Source organism: Carcharodon carcharias, chromosome 10 (assembly GCF_017639515.1).
Source record: "Carcharodon carcharias isolate sCarCar2 chromosome 10, sCarCar2.pri, whole genome shotgun sequence".
In the NCBI taxonomy this organism is placed as follows: Eukaryota; Metazoa; Chordata; class Chondrichthyes; order Lamniformes; family Lamnidae; genus Carcharodon; species Carcharodon carcharias.
In genome coordinates this window covers 16094953-16115324 of record NC_054476.1, presented here as the reverse complement: position 1 = coordinate 16115324, position 20372 = coordinate 16094953, and the positions used below count along the sequence as shown (strand labels likewise).

Genomic DNA, 20372 nt, shown 5'->3' with positions numbered 1-20372 from the left:
CACCCCCCCCCCACCACCCCGTAGCCTTAAATGCCGGTGGGATGACCCATGGATGGTGTGGGCTCACCCCTTACATTGTCACCGGAGGGCAGGGACTGCAGTGCTCTGTAAGATCCTGTGTGTTTCCTAAAGGTTACCAAAAGATATTAAAAGAGAATTAAATTCAAACAAGAATAACATTCTTTTAATTAAGTTGATAAATGTTTTTTTGGTGAATAATTAAGTGACAATGTATCCTGGGCTGTTCGGAGAAGCAAGGGAAAAATAATGGAGGCTCTGACCATCATTTCCCAATCCTCTCTGGGTACAGGTATGACTCCAGAGGGCTGGAGCACCAAAGAAAGGCAAAGAAATATGCAATAAATGATAGGATATCCTGAAATGTAGAGGAACACATTGGAATGCACGTCCCCAGCTTCCTGTATTCCAGGTGGCTGGATTAGCTACATATGGTGGTGAAGGAGTCGAATTGGGTCCTTATCTTTCTCAGCCAAGCATAGAATATAAGAACTGAGCGAGTGGTTATGCTGGAACTGTATAAAAAACACTAGTTAAGCTACAGCTGAAGTACTTTTTTTTGCAGTTCTGGTCACCGCACTTTGGGAAGGTGCGATTTTACTTGTGAGGGTACGGAGGAGATTTCCAGAGAAGGATGTTGTCCGGATTTGAACATTTTGTTATGAGGAAATGTTGGATAGGCTCGGTTTCTTTTCTATGGGACAGGGGAGGCTGAGGGGCAACCTAATTGAAGTGTATAAAATTCTGAGAGGTGCAGATAGAATGGTTTTGAAGGCCCAGTTCCCTTGGTTGAGGGGTAGATAACCAGGGAGCACAGATTTAGGGCAAGAGGCAGGAGGCTTGGAGGGGATTTAAGGGGATTTTTTTTTTTAAACCCAGAGGGTGGTGGGAATGTGGAACTCACTGCCAGAGAGGGTGCTAGAGACAGAAATCCGCATAGCATAGCATTTAAAAATCATTTGGATATGCACTTGAGGTGCCATAACCCATAGGGCTATGGACTTAGAACTGGAAAGTAGGGTTAGGCTGGATGATACTCACCAGCTGGTGCAGACACAGTAGGTCAAGTGGCCTCCTCCTGTGTTGCAAATTTCTATGATTCTGTGAATTCTATGATTTCACTAAGCATTAACACTTCATGTGCATTGCTTATCTGCAATTGTCATGCACTTATATCTAGAGTTAAGGGAGTTTATGGATGGTAAGCATTCAATGCCTTATTGTAGCCATAATTCTAATCTGTAAAAATACATCATGGATAATCCAGGCATCTCAAATAGACCAGTGATTAGTCCAAAAGAACATGAATCAATGCAGAAAATAACTCAGTTAAAATAAATGAAAGAAACATGGAGAAACAATATAAATGAAAGTACAATTCTCAAGTGGGTGTGAGAGTAGAGGAACCATGTAAATATGCATAAATCATTGAAGGTAGTAGGACAAGTTGAGAGAGGGATCAATAAAGCATACACCACAGTACCTTTACAGTGCAGAAGGAGGCCATTCGGCCCATCGAGTCTGTACTGAATCACTGAAAGAGCATTCCACCTAGTCCCACTCCCCTGCCTTATCCCTGTAACCTTGTATGTTCTTTCTTTTCAGGTAGCAATCCAATTTCCTTTTGAACACCTTGATCGAACCTGCCTCCACCACCCTTTCAGGAAGTTTGTTCCTGACTCCAGCCACCCTCTTGTTGAAAAAATTGTTTCCGCACCTCACATTTCCTCCTTTTGCCAATCATTTTGAAGCTGTGCCCTCTAGTTCTTGATGTTGTCTAGAGTGTGAACAGTTTCTCACTATTTATACTCATATTCCTCAGGATCTTGGATACCTCTATCAGGTCTCCTCTCAGCCTTCTTTTCTCCAAGGAGAATAGTCCCAGCCTCGCCTATTTATCCTCATAGCTACAGTTCCTTATCCCTGGAATCATTCTTGTGAATCTCCTCTGTACTCTCTCCAATGCCTTCACATCCTTCCTCAAGTATGGTGACCAGAACTGGATGCAGTACTCCAAAATGAAGCCTAACTAGTGCCTTATGCACATTCAACAGGACCTCCTTACTCTTGTATTCAATGTCCTATTAATAAAGCCTAAGATACTATATGCTTTACCAACTGCTCTCTCAACATGCCCTGTCATCTTCAATGACCTATACATGAGGTCCCTCTGTTCCTGCACCTCCTTTGGAAGCTCTCCCTTTATTTTATGCTGTCTCACCATATTTTTCCTGCCAAAATGAATCACCTCACACTTCTCTGCATTGAACTTCATCTGCAACTTGTCTGCCACCAACATGCCTTTGAAGTTCAAGACTATCCCCATCACAGTTGACAACATTGCCAATCTTTGTATCATCTGCAAAGTTTGAAGCCATGCATCCTGTGCTTTATCAATAGGGGCAAAGAATACCAAAGCAAGCAGGTAATGCTAAACCTGTATAAACACTGGTTTGGCCTCAACTGAAGTATTGCATTCAATTCGTGGCAGCACACTTTAGGAATTATGTGAAGGCATTGGAGAGGATGCATCAAACATTCACAAGAATGGTTCCAGAATTAGGAGCTTCCATTCCACTGATAGAATGGAGAAGTTAGGACTGGTTTCCTTGGGGAAGAGAAGATTGAGAGGAGATTTGTTAGAGGTATTCAAAATCATGAGCGGTCTGGACAGAGTAAATAGGGGGAAATTGTTTCCATTGGTGGAACGATCAAAAACCAGAGGGCACAGACTTAAGGTTATTGGTAAAAGAAGCAATGGTGACACGAGGAAAAGTTTTTTTATGCGGTGAGTGGTTAGGATATGGAGTGCACTGCTCAGTGTGGTCGAAGCAGGTCCAAATAAGTCTTCAAGAGGGAATTAGATTTTTTTTTAAATTCACTCACTGGGATGCGGGCTTCACTGGCTAGTTCAGCATTTATTGCTCATCCCTGATTGCCCTTGAGAAGGTGGTGATCAGCTGCCCTCTTGAACTGCTACAGTCCATGTGGTGTAGGTACACCCGTAGTGTTGTTAGGGAGCGAGTTTCCGGATTTTAACCCAGCAATAGTGAAGGAACGGCGATGTATTTCCAAGTCAGGATGGTGTGTGATTTGGAGGGGAACTTCCAGGTGGTGGTGTTCTCATGTATCTGCTGCCCTTCTCCTTCTAGATGGTAGTGGCCGTGGGTTTGGAAGCTGCTGTCGAAGGAGCCTTAGTGAGTTCCTGTAATGCATCTTGTAGATGGTGCACACTGCTGCCACTGCATCAGTGGTGCAGCGAGTGAATATTTGTGGATGGAGTGCCAATCAAATGGGCTGCTTTGTCCTGGATGGTGTCAAGCGTCTTGAGTGTTGGAGCTGCATTCATCCAGGCAAGGGGAGAGTATTCCATCACACTCCTGACTTGTGCCTTGTAGATGGTGGACAGGCTTTGGGAGTCAGCTAGAGAGTTACTCACCACAGGATTCATTGCCTCTGACCTGCTTTTGTAGCCACAGCATTTATATGGCTAGTCCATTTAGTTTCTGGTCAATGGTAACCCCCCTAGGATGTTGATAGTGGGAGATTCAGCAATGATAAGGCCATTGAATGTTAAGGGTCGATGGTTAGATTCCCTCTTGTTGGAGATGGTCATTGCTTGACACTTGTGTGGTGCAAACGTTACTTGCCACTTGTCCACCCAAGCCTGGGCATTGTCTGCTTCATGGACTGCTTCAGTATTTGAGCAGTTGTGAATGGTGCTGAACATTGTGCAATCATCAGCAAACATCCCCAGTCCTGACCTTATGATGGAAGGAAGGTCATTGATGAAGCAGCTGAAGATGGTTGGGCCTCAGGGTAGTATCCTATCTGAAAAGGAATAATGGGCAGCCTACAGGAGAAGGCAGGAGCATGGTACTAGGTGAATTGCTCCTTCAGAGAGAGCCATCACAGACAAGATGGGCCAAATGGCCGTCTCCTGTGCTGTAATTGTATGATTCAACAATTCCATGAAATTAAGTCATATAATGCCAGTACTGAAATTAACTTATATTCATAACATAGACAGTGTATTGAGGAAGTCTTTAATATGACCATGTATCTACAGTGACAATATTTATCATTTGAAGTTATTAATCTTGCTGTGTGGTTGTGGAATTCACAGAGAGAATATTCTGAGCCTTCAATCTACTTTCGAAAGATTTCCCTTTTCATATTATCTTCATGAATATAATGTGTGCAAAAGCATTTTGAAGGTTTTAAAGTGGAACCATTTGGGCTAATGATAAAGTCACTGTTATTTTAAATCAGTGAAACAACGAAACATTTGTCACTGCATATGCAACAAACATGAACACTCAATGTTGAATTGATGCTGTTGTGATGTCTCATTTATGAGATCCTTCCTGATTTTGCTATTTCTTCTTTCACAAAACATCACCAGAGCTTGAAAACTGATGAAGCAGTTGCTAAAAATGATGCGCAGAAACTTCTGGAGATAAGCCAGAAGCAGAAGTGAGTGTCTGTTTGCTTTATCTTTCACTATTGTGTCAGCAAAAAGAGCTTCTGTTACTAATACAGTTGAACGTAGCTGAAAAAAGAGATGTGCTATCAAAGTTTTTCACCTCACCTCATCAGGAAAGATTTGCAAGAATACCAATTGTAAAATTGATATTCACCAATTGGTATTCCCAATTTCCAATCTGTATTCTGGCGAATCTGTCCTGATGAGTGTAAGATGAAAAGCTTCAACACTCTCTTTTGTCAGCAATACTCAAGTTCTGTACTACCAAATGAATGTATTGATATACCTATTTTTAATAATAGTGCCACTTTTGATGTCATCTGGCTGTGTTCTCAAAGAACGTTTGAACGTATGCTCAAAATTAAAGATGTGTCTATGTTGGAACTTAATTAGCCACTGGAGATTTTAATACAAGTTTCAAATGACCATAAAATGCTGTTTCTCTTGGCCATGTTGACTAGATCACAAACATTTGCCTCTCTTGATATGAATTCTAAAAACTTATTCAGTAAGTTATGTTTTTTGCCAACAAGATCTCAAATTGAATCTTGATTGATTATGTTTACTCCCAGCCCCTTTCATCAAATGGAAGAACCCATCAGTAAGAATAGGAATAAAATGAAGCTTGGTTCCTTTCAAATAGATTTCTTTACTTATTTCTTTCCTAAATGGTATAACTATTTTGCACAAAGATAGCAAACGTTATAAACTAATTAAATTCAGGGCTTAAATGTCTCAACGAAACCTTGTCACATGTGCCTTGATGCTGTTTATTATTAAGTTATTGTCTTTTTAGCCTCAGGCTTCCAGTCTCATGAACTGATGAATTAAAACTACTTTTGCATCTTAAACAGTACCAGATGAGCCATACTTTAAAACACAAATAATTGTAAGTGACATTAAAAGGTGATGTTTGATCTTACGCATTCGTTTGCAGATTCTGCACAAATAGACGAACATAGCAACCTAAATCATTTCAATGCAATGTTAGGAAGCCAAACCCTCATGCTGGAGATTCCCTAGCATTTCTCCCACTCTGTAACAGTAACTTCAGCTATAATGCCAGGCTGGACTTTCATCCTAGAGGCAGGTAGTGGTAGCCGACTCGGCGAGCCTGCCTCAGGAAGAAGTGCCTGCAAAGGCAGGGTTTTCATCCTGAGGGATGGGGACGTAATTGAACTCAGGCCCATCACCCCCTTGGGAAACAGTTTGGAGGCAGCCACAGGGCTGCTGAGTATCAAGGCAGCCTTGTTAAAAGCCTGCCTTGGTGCTTTGGGACTTCATCCCAATTATGTTAATAAGGCCCTCTAACCCTCATTCGTCACACCCCCCTCACCTCACACACACTCCCCCATGGCCCCCATCCATGCCAAGTCATGCCACCTCATCCCCCTCTACCTGCCCCAAAAGGCCCCTTATACTCTCCAGCCTGACGTATGCCACTCCACTCAACCCCAACAGCCCCTCAGAGCATCCAATCACAGAATTGTTACAGTGCAGAAGGAGGCCATTCAGTCCATCATGTCTGCATTGCTATTGTCATGGGGGGCATGGGTAAAACATTGTGAATTGGCCTTTCAAAAGGTTCCCTCATCCAGACTATGGTTCATGACACCTCTGAGCAGCCGTGAACCATGAGTCCTTGAAAAACTGGCTCGACTCAACTTAAAGTGTGGGGGATGGGCGAGGAGATACTTACCCCTGAGGTGGATCCGGCCAAGCCAGGACTGCAGGGCGTGAACTAGATACCCACTCCCTTATTGCATGCTCCCTGACTCCTTGAAAATACAGGCCACCGTATGTGTGTGTGGACTGGGCTTCAACCAAAGCTACAGTGGCTGAACAGGAGAAGTCCACATGAATTTCAGCCTTTTAGACTTCTCTCTTAAATGGTCTAAATATTATACCTGGACATTTGTACGATCGACATGTAAGGGTGGAGAAGAAAGAATAGAAGTATCAATAACATTTTATTCTTCCGGGTCAAGTAGATATAATACCAAGAAAGGGAGTCAAAAAGTAATACTCTATTCTTCAAAACATAAGAAACAGGAGCAGGGATAGACCATATGGTCCCTCGAGCCTACTCTGCCATTCATAATGATCATAGTTGATGTTCTCTCTCCACTTTCACGCCTATCCCCTATGTCTCTTGATTCCCTAAACAATTAAAACCTGTCTATTTCAGCCTTGAATATACTCAGTGTTGGAGCATCCAAAGTATAGAATTCCAAAGATTTACAACCTTTGAATGAAAAAAAAAAATTCTCTGCATCTGAGTCCTAAATGTTTGACCCCTGATTCTGAATAGTAGATTCTCCAGCTGGGTGTCAACATTTCTCAGTGACTAACCTGTCAGGCCCCTTCTGAATGTTGTATGTTTCAATGAGATCTCCACACTTCCTTCTAAATTCCAGAGAACATCTGACCGATTTACTCAGCCTCTCATCATAGGACAAACCTTTCATCCCAGATATAGCTTCAACCCCTTTAGTCCGGGATTTTCTGGTCCCATCATGGGCTGGACCTGCGGATGAGGCAGTGCCCCAGTCAGAAGCCCATTGATTTGTGGCGGGATCGAATGATCCCCGCGGCGGACAGGTCCAGAAAATCCCACCCATCGTCTCACCTATAGCCTCAAAGCTGCTATAGCACCTCCAAGGCAAATATATCCTCCCTTGGGTATGGAAACGAAAACCACCCACAGTACGTTGTGCGCTCACCCTAACCCTATACAATTGTAGCAAGACTTCGTAGTACTTCAGTCCTCTTGTAATAAATGTCAACATGCTATTTGCCTTGTTAATTGCTTGCTGTACCTGAATGTTAACTTTCTGTGTCCCTTTACCTTTTTATGTGACACTTTACCGAATGCCTTTTGGAAATCCAAGTATGCTACATCTACTGGTTCTCCTTTGTGCACCCTGCAGGTTACATCCTCCAAAAGCTCCAATAAAATCTTCAAACATGATTTCCCTTTCATAAAACCATGTTGACTTTGTCTGATCATACTATGATTTTCAAAATGCATTGTTAAAAACTTCCTAACATTAGATTTCCAGCATTTCTTCAATGACTGATGTCAGGCTAACTGACCTGTAGTTGCCTGTTCTCTCTCTCCCTCCTTTCTGGGGAGAGCAATTTTACATTTGCTAACTTCCAATACACTGGGAACATCCTAGAATTTAGGGAACTTTGGAAAATCATAACCTGTGCATCCACTATCTCTTTTAGAATCCTAGGGATGTAAGCCATCAGATCCTGGGAATTTGTTGACTTTTAGCCCCTTAAGGCTTTCTAATACTTTTTCTTTGTTGCTATTAATTACTTTAAGTTCTTCATTTTCTTAGTCGTTAGGTTACTCTCTATTTCTGAAATGTCATTTGTGTCCTCTACTGTGAAGACAGACGCAAAATATTTGTTCAATGTTTTTGCCATTTCTTCATTTCCCATGATAATTTCTCTTGTTTCTTTCTCTAAGGGACCAACATTTGCTTTAGCTATTTTTCTTTTTATATACTTGTAAAAGCTTTAAGAATTGACTTTTTTATATTCCTGGCTAGTTTACTTCAATCTATTTTTCCCTCCATTTTATCAACCTTTTGGTCAATGTTTGCTGGTTCCTGAAATTTCCCCAATCCTCAGACCTACTATTATTATTCACAACATTATAAGCCTTTACTTTTAATCTAATACTACCCATAACTTCCCTAGTAAGCCATTGATTCTCACTGAGTTTTGTTTGAAATGGAACATTTTTATTGAAAATTTTGAATAATTTCTTATTTTTCCCAATGTTTATTTACTGCCATAGCTTTCAACCTATTTACCCAATCAACCTTTGCCAGCTTTTCATATCAATGTAATTGGTTCTAGATAAGATAAGATTCTTGTTTTGAACCTGAACACTTTCAAACTTAATATAAAAGTTCAATTGTATTACGAACACACATGCATACAAATTAGGAGCAGGAGTAGGCCACTCAGCCCCTTGAGCCTGCTCTACCATTCAATTAGATCATGGCTGATCTGATTGTAATCTCAACCCCATATTCCCACCTACCCCCAATAACCTTTCCCCCACCTTGTTAATCAAGGATCTATCTAGCTCTGCCGTAAAAATATTCAAAGACTCGGCTTCCACCACCTTTTGAGGAAGAGAGTTCCAATGACTCATGACCCCGAGTGAAAACATTTTTCCTCATTTCTGTCTTAAATGAGCAACCCCTTATTTTTAAATAGGAACTCCTAATTCTAGATTCTCCCACAAGAGGAAACATCCTCTTCACATCTGCTCTGTCAAGACCCCTCAGGATCTTAAAGGCTTCAATCAAGTCACCTCTTACTCTTCTAAACTCCAGTGGATACAAGTCTTTCCTCATAACACAAACTGCCCATTCCTGGTATTAGTCCACTAAACCTTCTCTGAACTGCTTCTAACGCATGCACATCTTTCCTTCAATAAGGAGGCCAGTACTGTACACAATACTCCAGGTGTGGTCTCACCAGTGCCCTGTACATCTGAAGCATAACCTCCCTACTTGTGTAATCAATTCACCTCACGATAAATAATAACAATCTATTAGCTTCCCTAATGACTTACTGTACTGCATACTAGCCTTTTGTCATTCATGCACTAGGACACCCAGGTCTCGCTGAATCTCAGAGCTCTGCAATCTCTCACCATTTAGATAGTAAGCTTCCTTTTAATTCTTCCTGCCAAAATGGACAATTTCACATTTGCCCACATTATACTCTAATTGCCAGATCTTTACCCACTCACTTAACCTATCTATGTCTAAGCCTCCTTATGTCCTCTTCACAATTTACTTCCCTACCTATCTCTGTGCCATCAGCAAATTTACAACCATTCCATTGGTCCCTTCATCCAAGTCATTTATATAAATTGTAAAATGTTGAGGGCCCAGCACTAATCCCTGAGGCACACCACCCGTTATATCCTAGCAACCAGAAAAAGACTCATTTATGCCAACTATCTGCTTTCTGTTAGGCCAGTGAATCTTCCATTAATGCCAATATGTTACCCCCACCTAGAAGAGTGAGTGAAAAGAGGACCCAGAGTCTCAGATAGTCCCTTTGTTTAGGACATATAAATTCAGACTTTCCCAGTACAACCAGCACTGAGTGTGCGACTGAATTGTGGGAGTTTGGTGAGGTGAAGGAGGTAGGTGAGGAGAGGGGGAGGTGCTCCTTAGCTTTTTCAAACTCTTTCACCCTGTAGGAACTGGTTCTTGCTCTGCTACAAGATCAGGGACCTGCTTCAGTGACCACTTTTTTTTTCCCCAGGGGACCCTAGATTACTAATTCATTCTGCCTTATTACACAATATTTGATCTAAAATAGTTTTTCCCTCTTGCAAAATCATTTACACACCTCTGGACCAGTTTTTCCAATTTGATTTGTCTAGTCGATATCAATATTAAAGTCTCCCACAATTATGACATTGACTTTGTTACAAGCCTTAATTATTTTTTGCATAATGCACTATATAACAGTATAACTACTTTTAGGGGGTCTATAATTACTCCGCAATAGCATTTTCCGACCCTTGCTATTTTAAGCTCCACCCCTACCGATTCTACCTCCTGATCTTCTGAGCCAAAATCCTTTCTCAGGACTGAGTTTATGTCATCGGGGCTATTCCCCTTCCTTTCCTAGTCTTCATAGACCAGTAACCCTTTTATAGACCCCGAGGCTTTCTTAATAATAATATTAAGCCAGAAGTGATGAGAGGAATTGACATAGCCAACCTCCTGTTTTCTAAGAAAATATCAAACACCTCAGTGAAGAATGGAGAACTTAAGAATCAGAGGAAGTTTGAAATGATGAACGATGTGGCGATGGTCCTTCCAAGTGCATGAGCAGGAACTGATTAGGCTATGAAAGTGGCCGTCTGATCCTCAGCACTGCCTGGCTGAATTCAGCAGCAGCGAACAGGAAAGCTGAAAGATCCTCCAGTTGAAAGCTTAGAGTTAAATTTACTTTTACAAGTGACGTGGCTCAGTCAATTGGAACACGTTCAGAGAATGAATGGCACAGACCCGTTTGACGCGTGTGAAATGTTACTTGAAGGAAGAAATCAAGTAGCTTGCATTGCCTGAGCTGAGAGACACTGAAGGCGCACTTGCACGACAAGATTAATGTCAGTGCACCCGTGTAAACCCGGAGTCAAGCCCCTGGATGATTAGTGTAATCTCATCCTGAAGTATATTAATCAGCGCATTGACTGAATACACTAACTGTTCTTCTTTGTCTTTACCGTATGGGATCATTTTCTTCCCGACATTTGACACAGATGCAGTCAGGTGATATCTTGCTACCCTGTCTGCAGCGCGGGAAAACCTAGGGCAGTGATCTTACACCTCTGAAGCAGATGGCATTGGAGGCGGGGGAGGGGTGTGAAATTGAGTGGGCTGGCATCGGGTCGGGCCTTGATGTCACCGCGTCAGGTCTGAATTTTACTTGGAGATGCAGCTCGCGTTCTTGAAATCAGCAACTTAAGCATTTAAGCTCACTAATGAAGCAATAGGCCACGATTTTGTGGGCCCTTCTGCTGTATGGGGGACACGGGGGCATCAGAACCTCGGTGGCTTTGAAAGGGTAGCAACAGGATGGCAGTTGTTGTCACTGCTGCACACAGCAACTGTGGAATTCAAAAGAGCTGAGCAGCCATTCATATGGAGTCAATGACCTTTTTATGAGATCTTTAACCCTGGCAGCGGGCTCACTAGAGAGGGGCCTGGGAGGTACTTGGGTTGGGTTGTGTTGCAGCAGCTACTGGGCTGCCCCAGTCAGGTCAGCAGTGCCCAGATGGCATTTTCATCATGCTCTCCTGAGGAGGATCCTCCAGCGAGGACGAGAGCCTGAGAGGGTGGGAGCTGTGGGAACATGGATCAGGACAGCAGTAACCTCCTGGCCACCAGCAGGGCCAGTCTGGTGATGGGGATTCAGGAGGAGGCCAGGGAAGGGACCACGAGCAAGCAACAGTGTGAAGACGAAGGTATCCTACACCCAGGGTGCACAGACAAAGGATGAGGTACCTGCAGATGTCAGAGTGACAGTGTTGCCGAAGACTGTGCCTGTTTGAGCGGCCGTGACCAGTTGTGGGCCATGGTGGCAGAGGAGGTGAGTGCTGGTTGCATGTTAGGCATCCGATTCCAGTGCCTGTTGAGGTCATCATGGCCCTGAACCTCTACACCTCTGGTTCATTTCAAGGGCCTACTGGAGATGTGCAGCATCGGTCATCAGCTTCAGGTGACTGCATTAAGTTAGTGACTGATACCGATTTCAGGAGGACGAACCAAGACGTCAGTTTCTGTACTGACGGGGACAGTCAGACTGAGAAGATTCGGCCCCCTCACTGGATTGCCCCAGGTGCAATATTTCATAGACTGTGTGCAAGTGGCTATCAAGACTCTCACAGGCCAGCCAGTGGCCTTCATTAACTGGAAGGGATTTTATTCCTTTGAAGTGCAACTCATCTGTGACCAGTTTGAGGGAACTTGCAAGTGTGTGTTTGTTATCCTGGGATCAGCCATGATGCTTAAATTCTGCAGTACTCCCGGGTGCCACTGCTTTTCATCTTTGAGGGTAGGTTCCTCCCGACAGTGGATACCCACCGAAGAGATGACTCAGGACATGAGTGAGGAATCCTAGGATGGAGGCAGAGGAACACAACTTGAGACAGGTAGCAACCCATGCCACCATTGAGCAGACCATTGGTCTCCTCAAGATGAAGTTAAGTATCTGGATTGTTCTGGTTCAGAATGTCAGTGTACCCCAGGAGGGTCTCCTGGATCATGGTGGTCTGCTGTGGGGGGAGACCCTGGCTCCTGAGCACGAGGCATGCTCAGACAAGGAGGAAGCTGAGAGCAAGCAACAGAGCCTGGCAAGCATGAGGGGCAGCTTGGAGGGTGCCAAATATAGGCGCAAAAGAGGCTCAGGAGACCTTGCATGCATTCATTTTGTTGGCCCTTTCCACTGTAGTGAACCAACCAAATGTAAAAATACCTTCCACCTAGACTAATGCCACTCAGTTTTCTTTCCCCCTCCAAGTCACTCACCATCCTGACTTGGAACTATATCGCCGTTCCTTCACTGTCACTGGGTAAAAATCCTGGAACTCCTTCCCTAACAGCACTGTGGGTGTACCTTCACCACATGGACTGCAGTGGTTTAAGAAGGCAGCTCACCGCCACCTTCTCAAGGGCAATTAGGGATGGCAATAAATGTTGGCCCAGCTGGCGACGCTCACATCCCATAAAATGAATTTTAAAAACTCAGCTGTGCTCTAAGCCCAGGCCCCCTCAGCCACTAGCATCTGCTACTTTTGCAATGGTTAAGAGGGACAAACATGCCATGGTTGCCCCAGTCAGGCCTTGGGTCAACCCATGACAGTCTTGCACTGCCTGAGGGTTATAAACAATGAATGGAAACTTACAGAAACCAAATCGCATTTATTATAAAAATCATTAGAGACAAGCAGAGAATCATTGACTGTCTAGGCATCCATGATACCCCAAATGCATCTATCTTTTTCTTAATTCTTTTAAATGTGCTCCCAGATGGCGCTCTCCCTTCACTGCCAGCTAAATTGGAGCTGCTCCTGCCTGCGATGGTCCTGGCAGTGGTACTCTGGTTGCCTGAGGCCTGGGGAGCCCCAGCACATGAGGGATGAATCTTCCTCAGCTGAGGTGCTAGGTCACTGGCAGAGATGTTGAAGTGCCCCTGTTGATACCAGGAGTACCCTAAGAGGAGCCCCCAGAAACAGGAAGCCACCTCCTCCTCCCTTGCCAGGCACACTTGTACCCTGCTGACCTAACAAGGATGATGACCTGCAGTGGACATTCCAGACACCTCATTCCCGACCTCTCTCAGCACCCCCTCAACTTGGCACTGTTTCCTTGAGCTGAAGGACAAAGTGATGGCATGCAGGACTGTGCATGCCCCCAACATCCACTGACTGTCTTGCTGGATGTGGCTCTCCAGAAGAGTTGCCAATCTCCTGTTGGAGGAGGCCATATAAGCAGAGGAGAGGGTGATCATAGCACTCATGTCCTGGATGGATTCCTCCAATATCTGAGCCATGGCACGGATACACTCTGGAAGCTGTGCCAGATCTTCACACAGCTCTCACAGGACTTCCAACTATTGTCACCTTATGGTAATTAATCAGGGATAGTCAGCATGGATTTGTTAAGGGAAGGTCGTGTTTGATAAATTTGATGGAATTTTTAGAGGAGGTAATCAGGAGTGTTGATGAGGGTAATGCATTTGATGTGGCCTACATGGACTTTAGCAAGGCTTTTGATAAGGTCCCTCATGGAAGACTGGTCAAGAAAGTAAGAGCCCATGGAATCCAAGGCAAAGTGGCACATTGGATCCAAAATTAGCTGAGAGGCAGGAAGAAGAGGCTGATGGTAGAGCGATGTTTCTGTGACTGGACCCTTGCTGTTTGTGGTGTACACAAATGATTTGGACTTAAATGTAGGGTCTATGATCAAGAAATTCACAGATGACAAGAAAATTGGTAGGGCAGTAAATAGTGAGGAGGATAGCTGTAAACTGCAGGAGGATATCAATGAACTGGTCAGTTGGACAGAGCAGTGGTAAATGGAATTCAACCCGGAAAAGTGTGAGGTAATGCACCTGGTTAAGTGATGTGTCCCTCGAGTGCCTTTTTTTCGCCACGGAGCCTTGCCGTGATGTCCTCTACCCCCAGTCTGGCCGCATGAGGGGCAGCGACATTACCACTCTGGCTTGGTGGGCGATGCCAGTGGTGATCAGTGCCAATGCTGCATTGAAGAGGTTGGCATCCAACGCAGATAGGGGGAATGAACTCATCTGTGCTGCCAGGGTAATGCAACTATCTCATCACTTTAAACTCACAAGCCCATCACACATTCACTGGCACTTCATTCACTGCCAGCTTCAATGGACACCACCACTCAATCTCTCACACACACCCTCACATCTCCATCTCGCCTCATCTGCTCTGCAGACTCAGCTCTCACCATCTTTGAAGCCACTTGCACTGAACAACTTGTGCCCCCACACACACCTTGGCATACCCCCCTTCCCCAGTACAACCCTCACCCTGCAGCCTCTTTCCTTGCCTGAGGCCACTTCTCCCCCCTCCCCAAGCAAGCCTTGGCCCTGCTGCCATTGAAAAGCCGCCCCTGCCTTATGGCTGGTCTGGTAGGCAGAGCCCTAACCATGAGCCTTTTCATCATATTGGCCTTTTTGCCATTTGGCCTTTTCGCCATATTGTCCATTCATGCTGCCGAACATGCCCAATGCCAAAGGGCACAGAAAAATCCACCCTAACACTTTTGTGAAAATGTAGTTTCTGTTGTAAGATGTTGTGTGCAGTTCAGCAGGTCTGATGGAGAGGTTCTGAGTCTTATATAGTTTAACAGTGAGTGTTTATTAACTAATTGTAACTGTATACATATACACAGTATAAGGTGTAAGCTAGGAGTTGTCTCCATGCTTGCCATTACACACATCTCTGTCCAGTGCAAGGCTGGTGTCTAGAGCCAGTTAATGTGTTCCTTTACATCACACTGTGGATGATACTGCACCCAGTTCCACATTAGCCCTTTCCATGGCAGACCCTTATACCACAGTTTCCACCATCACTGCTCTTCTGACAATTGCAAGAATGTTTGTTTGCCCTGAATACCCAGTTGGAAAATAAATGTGGTTGCAACTTGTCCCCACTGGTGCTTTGGGGCTTGCCCAGTATCCTTGCATTCACCCTCCTGCTCTGTCTCCAAGGAGGCACATCAGATCAGATTTTCAGACGGCCACCCACAGTGGGGACGAGTCAGGTAGCAGAAACAGTTAGGCAAAAACCCTTGCCACAATCTCCTCCACAGGTTGAATGTCAAAGATTCCAATCAAGTCCCTTTCAGCAACAAAAGAAAACTAGTTTCACAATACTTGGCATCAGCTTTAGATCTCTATAAATATCTGCGTATTGGAATGACTGCCTACCTGCTGAGAATGCATCTGATTCAGGGCTTAAACACATGCATGGCACTGTGTACACCTATTTCTAGGGTATAAAGCAGAGAAATAAGTGACTGTGCTTTATCCTTTCTGAAACGGATGAGTTAATTTATATACATTTTTCCTGGGTTTCTGCCTGATCTACAAACTATGAACATACGGAATAGGAGCAGAAGTAGGCCATTCGGCCCCTCGAACCTCTTCTGCAGTTCGTTAAGATCATGGCTGATCTGTTTGTGTTTCGAGTTCCATATTCCCATCTATGCCAGATAACCTTTGACATCGACAAGGACTGGGAAATCCTAATGAAAGTAGAGCCGAGTCATATTTAATTCTACATGACTTAACTATGATTTCAAACTCCTGCCTGTTTCCTACCACTACGGTACAAACTCCAATGTCATTGTGAATGTGCAGCATCCCAGAGAACTGACCACTGCCCAGCCCACCGCTCCATTATAAAGATAGGCAGGAAAGTGGAGCTGAAGCAGAAGGTTGGCATTATTCATGAAAAGGTGGAGCAGGCTTGAAGGGCTGTATTGGCTTCTCCAGCTCCCATTTCTTGTGTTCTTAAACCCTCCCTGCAGGGAGACCAAGTTTGATCATTATTGCTTTTGGTTATAGGTATGTCATTTTATTGGCCAAAAATGTGTTAGTAGATTTAGGAAGTAAACTTATTTTACAAAGTTTAATCCTCCCTTCAAAGCTTTGAATGGATGAGAAAAGCTACCAAGTGTAGCATCAATGCACTAAAAGCTGGTATTAACATTTCTTGATAGCTGGAATACTGCTTATGGCTGAATGTTATTAAATATTGTAACTCCTTTTAAATTCTTTTGGCCTATCTAGGTGAGCGCTTGTTGCAACCAATAGAGCCAGCTTCACAATATTAAAATGGGCCAATTGAAATGTTGCACTGTTTTAATCACGGCAGCACAAGAAAAATACGCTGACTGAACATGAAGTTGATATATCAATTAAGCACAAGGCTATGGAATGTTAATTTACACTTAAGACATCCTCAAAAAACCCCAGAAGAAGGATAAGGACGTTTTGCTGGATCTGTGCCTAGACACCCTGGATCGCCTGGAGAAAATGAAAATCGGAAAATCAGACCTGTAAAGAGTCTGCCTGCGTTTTCAATATTCAGTACACTCAAGCACTCCACTGTGATTAGGCACATGTCCAGGAAAATGTCCCCTATTATTTCCTATATCAAACAAATTGCATAAATTTCTATGCTCTGCCTGATTTCTTCTTATCATCAAAGAGGTTTGCAGCACAAAATGAAAGCTTTCAATCAATTATCTCTGCAGTGTTCAGTTGTTCTCTGTCTGATTATCTGAGTCTATTTACAACTGATGCTCACTGTGCTTGATTAGTTAAGCCTGGGCGTGGGCTAAGAGAAAAGCAAACAAATTGTACAAGTTACTGGAAAGCTGGAAGCTAGTGCTGTAAGCATGGAGCAGACATTTTAAAACACTGAATAAAACCTGTTACACACATTGAAACTAGTGTCATCTCTGCATAGTTTAGAGATATTAAACATACAACAATCTCAGCATCAGCTCTTCTCTTATGCAATCCGAAACTAATCCTATTGCCCTCTTCTCTTGTCATAACTATTCCTTTATCTCACATTGCACTATTTTCTAAGCTGTTTGAAAACTTTGGTAACTCTTCATTTTTTGTTGCAACTGTGGAAATTACACCTTGCCCTTATTTTCAAATCCCTGTCTGGCTTATCTCCAACTTATCTTTTCAGTCTTCTGCAGCTCTACATTCCAGCACATGCCTTTCACTCTTGCTGCCTCGGTTTGATTGTGCATCATCCTCCCTTTACTCCATTATCAGTAGCACCATGCCCCCTGTATCGGAAATTATCTTCCTCAATCTGTGTGCAGTCATCACTGCGCACATTCCCTCTAATCCCCTAAGAAAAGGCCAGCAAAAATCCAATATAGTATCAAGCATATTGCAGGATATGTGATACACTTATGCATTTTTAACAATTTGTTCAAATTGAAATAGTTAAAACAGAAATGTTCAGTATGCGCAAAAGTAACTCCTAAGATTTTTCACAATACAGATAGTATTTAGAGACATCAGTTCTTTCTTTTTAATCAGAGATGAAATGAAATCCCTGCAGGAAACCCTTCAAAAACAGATCAATGAGGCTGCACTGAAAGCAGAAAAACAGCAGGCTGGGGTAAGCTCTGTCAGACATAACACTTCTGTTCATTTACTGCCTCTATGGCACCAAAAATATAAGAAATACTGCACTTCCTACTAATAAAACAGCTCTGTTTGTTCTATGCAGCGTTGTAGTTTTTTGTGCTCTGTAACTTAATGTTACAGATCTGCTGCCGTTACAGATCAACTTCTTAAAGGCTGAGCTGGAAAGGAAGACCAAGCTGATAAAAGATTTACAGCAAGAGGTAAGAATTTGTTTATTGGCATTTGGCTTCCCGAGGCTATGGGCAGAAGCCTGAGGAGAAGGAAGAGAACTTGACAGAATGGTCTTTACAACACCATGGCTAAGTGCTGAATCTCAATTACATTGTCTCACTGTGATTGAATTATGCTGCAATTCACTGTGTCTTGCCCAAACTTTTCCTACTTCTGTGCAAGATTTTAAACCTAATGAGCATCATTAATCCATATAATATGGGATATAATGTTTTTGACAGTCTGCACAGAATTGTGGTTCACTTCTGTCATATAATTCACACTTTAATTATTTGGTTTTGTGAGAAACTCTGTTCCAAATATTTTTTCCATATATCTGACATTTTTATGGGGTGTAACATGACTAAGTAAGCTGGATAATGAGCTTTTAAAATGGCTGAATTTATGTGTGACTGTGACCCTTGAACAATAAGAGCTATTTGGCTATATTGCAGAAACTTGTGCCTTGTTATCTCTGCAGCGATGCTAATGACCCCTGTGGGCTGCACAGACCAAATACAAAGGCCATCTACATTTCATAAGCCAGGCCTGGCCAACCAGAGCTGATTCATCTGCTTGGACAAAGGACCCTGCAACCTCCCCTTTAATAATTAATGGCTGGGAAATTAACAACCCCAGGAGCCCAGACAAAAGGGCACACACCCTATATCAAAGTCAAAGTGAAGAGGTGGGAGTCATGATGTGACCCCCTAGATGGTGGAACCTTGTGGAGCCTTGTGGAGCTGCAAAGCTCAGTCTGCCTTCTTTCCATTTACTGGGCAGCAACACAGTAAAAAGGTTCTGCCCAGGTTTGAATGCCTGGCCCTGTCTACACTGTTTCTACTGGAACTACTGGACCATTTGCACCATAGCTTAAGACTGATTCATCTCTGCGTGCCTATCTCATTGTGGAATTCATCTCTACTGGAAACTCCTATCACGAGTTTTCTGTGGGGCCATTAATAGAAATTGGCTCATGCCAAAACTGAAGAGTTGGGAAATACACCACCGCTTATACAGGGGGAAATCAAGATCAAAACACCTTTCTGTGTAGGGACAGATGGTGAGAGGCGAAATCAGGTCTGTTTAAATTAAACCCTCTCCTGTTTGTAACAGGGATATAAATGCTACTTTTATTTTACAAATTCTGGTTGTTCACAGATAAAAAGTAAAGAGTTTAATATTCAGTTCTGAAGGAGTTTCATTTCACGCTTGATGTCTCTTTCGTTTAATATTACCATGGAGTTTGGGCTTGGGTAGTTTCGTGGTTGTGGATATCAGCAATACCTGACTTCAAGCATTACAGTTAGTACAGTAAAATAATCTGGGAAAATGTATCTTATTTGTTTAGCTTATAACCTATGAATTTTGAGATATATATGTATACACACACATATATATATATAATCATATACATATATATGTGTGATAGTAGCCAACAATATGGGGAAAGAAATTTGATGTTTGCTTGCTGCTTGGGTTCCGCTTTGTCCCAAATTGTTATGAAGGCACTGAGAGTGTGATGTGCAGTATGCTTAAGAGGTGCATTAATCCTTCCGTAGTAGCTGTTGCCAACATAATTGCGTGTTTAAGTAGTCAAATCTCTAAAGTAATCAAAGTTTAAGCATGTCAACTTATAATCTTAATTTACTGCATATGCATATGCTACTGCCAGTGTAAATCAACTATTGCAAGTGGGTTATGTTCATGTTTGTCCGGATTTAGCAATAAGGCCTGCTTTCACTTGGTTGAATGGAGGTGGGTGAACAGGAGAAGAGGCAGGCTGCCAGAGCTTTGAGATGATCACTTAAGGGGAAAAAAAAACTCTAAAGTTAGGGTGCAGATCTCAGGTGGAATAGAAAGAAGGAAAGACATGCATTTATGCAGCACTTTTTACAACCACCAGATACCTCAAAGTGCTTTACAACCAATGAAAAAAGTGTAATGTCAGAAACATGGCAGCCAATTTGCACACAGCAACTCCCACAAACAGCAATGTGTTAATAACCAAACAACCTGGTTTGTTTTGCAAGGTTGATTAAGGGATAAATATTGGCCAGGTCACTGGGGGATAAAGTCCCCTGCTCTTCTTCAAAATAATGTCACCAGATCTTTCGCTTCAACCCAAGAGGGAATCAAGATCTTAGTCTAACATTTCAGACAGGAGATGGCATTGCAATAACACAGCTCTCCCTCAGTATTACAATAGAGGGACAGGCTGGAATTTGCGCTCAACCCGTGAAGTAGGACTTGAACCTAAACCTTTGCACCTTAAGAGGTGAGAGTGCTACCAACTAAGCCACAACTAGAACCTATCTGCGAGCTTGGAATCAAGCTACCTTAATTATTATAGAAGCGTGCAGCACTTGTTGGTGCGATGAGGCTC

General features: G+C 43.1%; 1 protein-coding gene across 2 annotated transcripts in view; it reads left to right on the top strand.

The window, feature by feature from the left end:
• The window catches only part of luzp2 (leucine zipper protein 2), a 360632-nt gene that overhangs the window by 176831 nt on the left and 163429 nt on the right, over positions 1 to 20372 (top strand). For both annotated transcript variants that reach the window (XM_041196750.1, XM_041196749.1), the window contains exons 3-5: positions 4424 to 4494; positions 17666 to 17747; positions 17914 to 17976. In XM_041196750.1, the coding sequence (XP_041052684.1) occupies positions 4424 to 4494; positions 17666 to 17747; positions 17914 to 17976 (216 nt within the window). The remainder of the gene's footprint in view (positions 1 to 4423; positions 4495 to 17665; positions 17748 to 17913; positions 17977 to 20372) is intronic.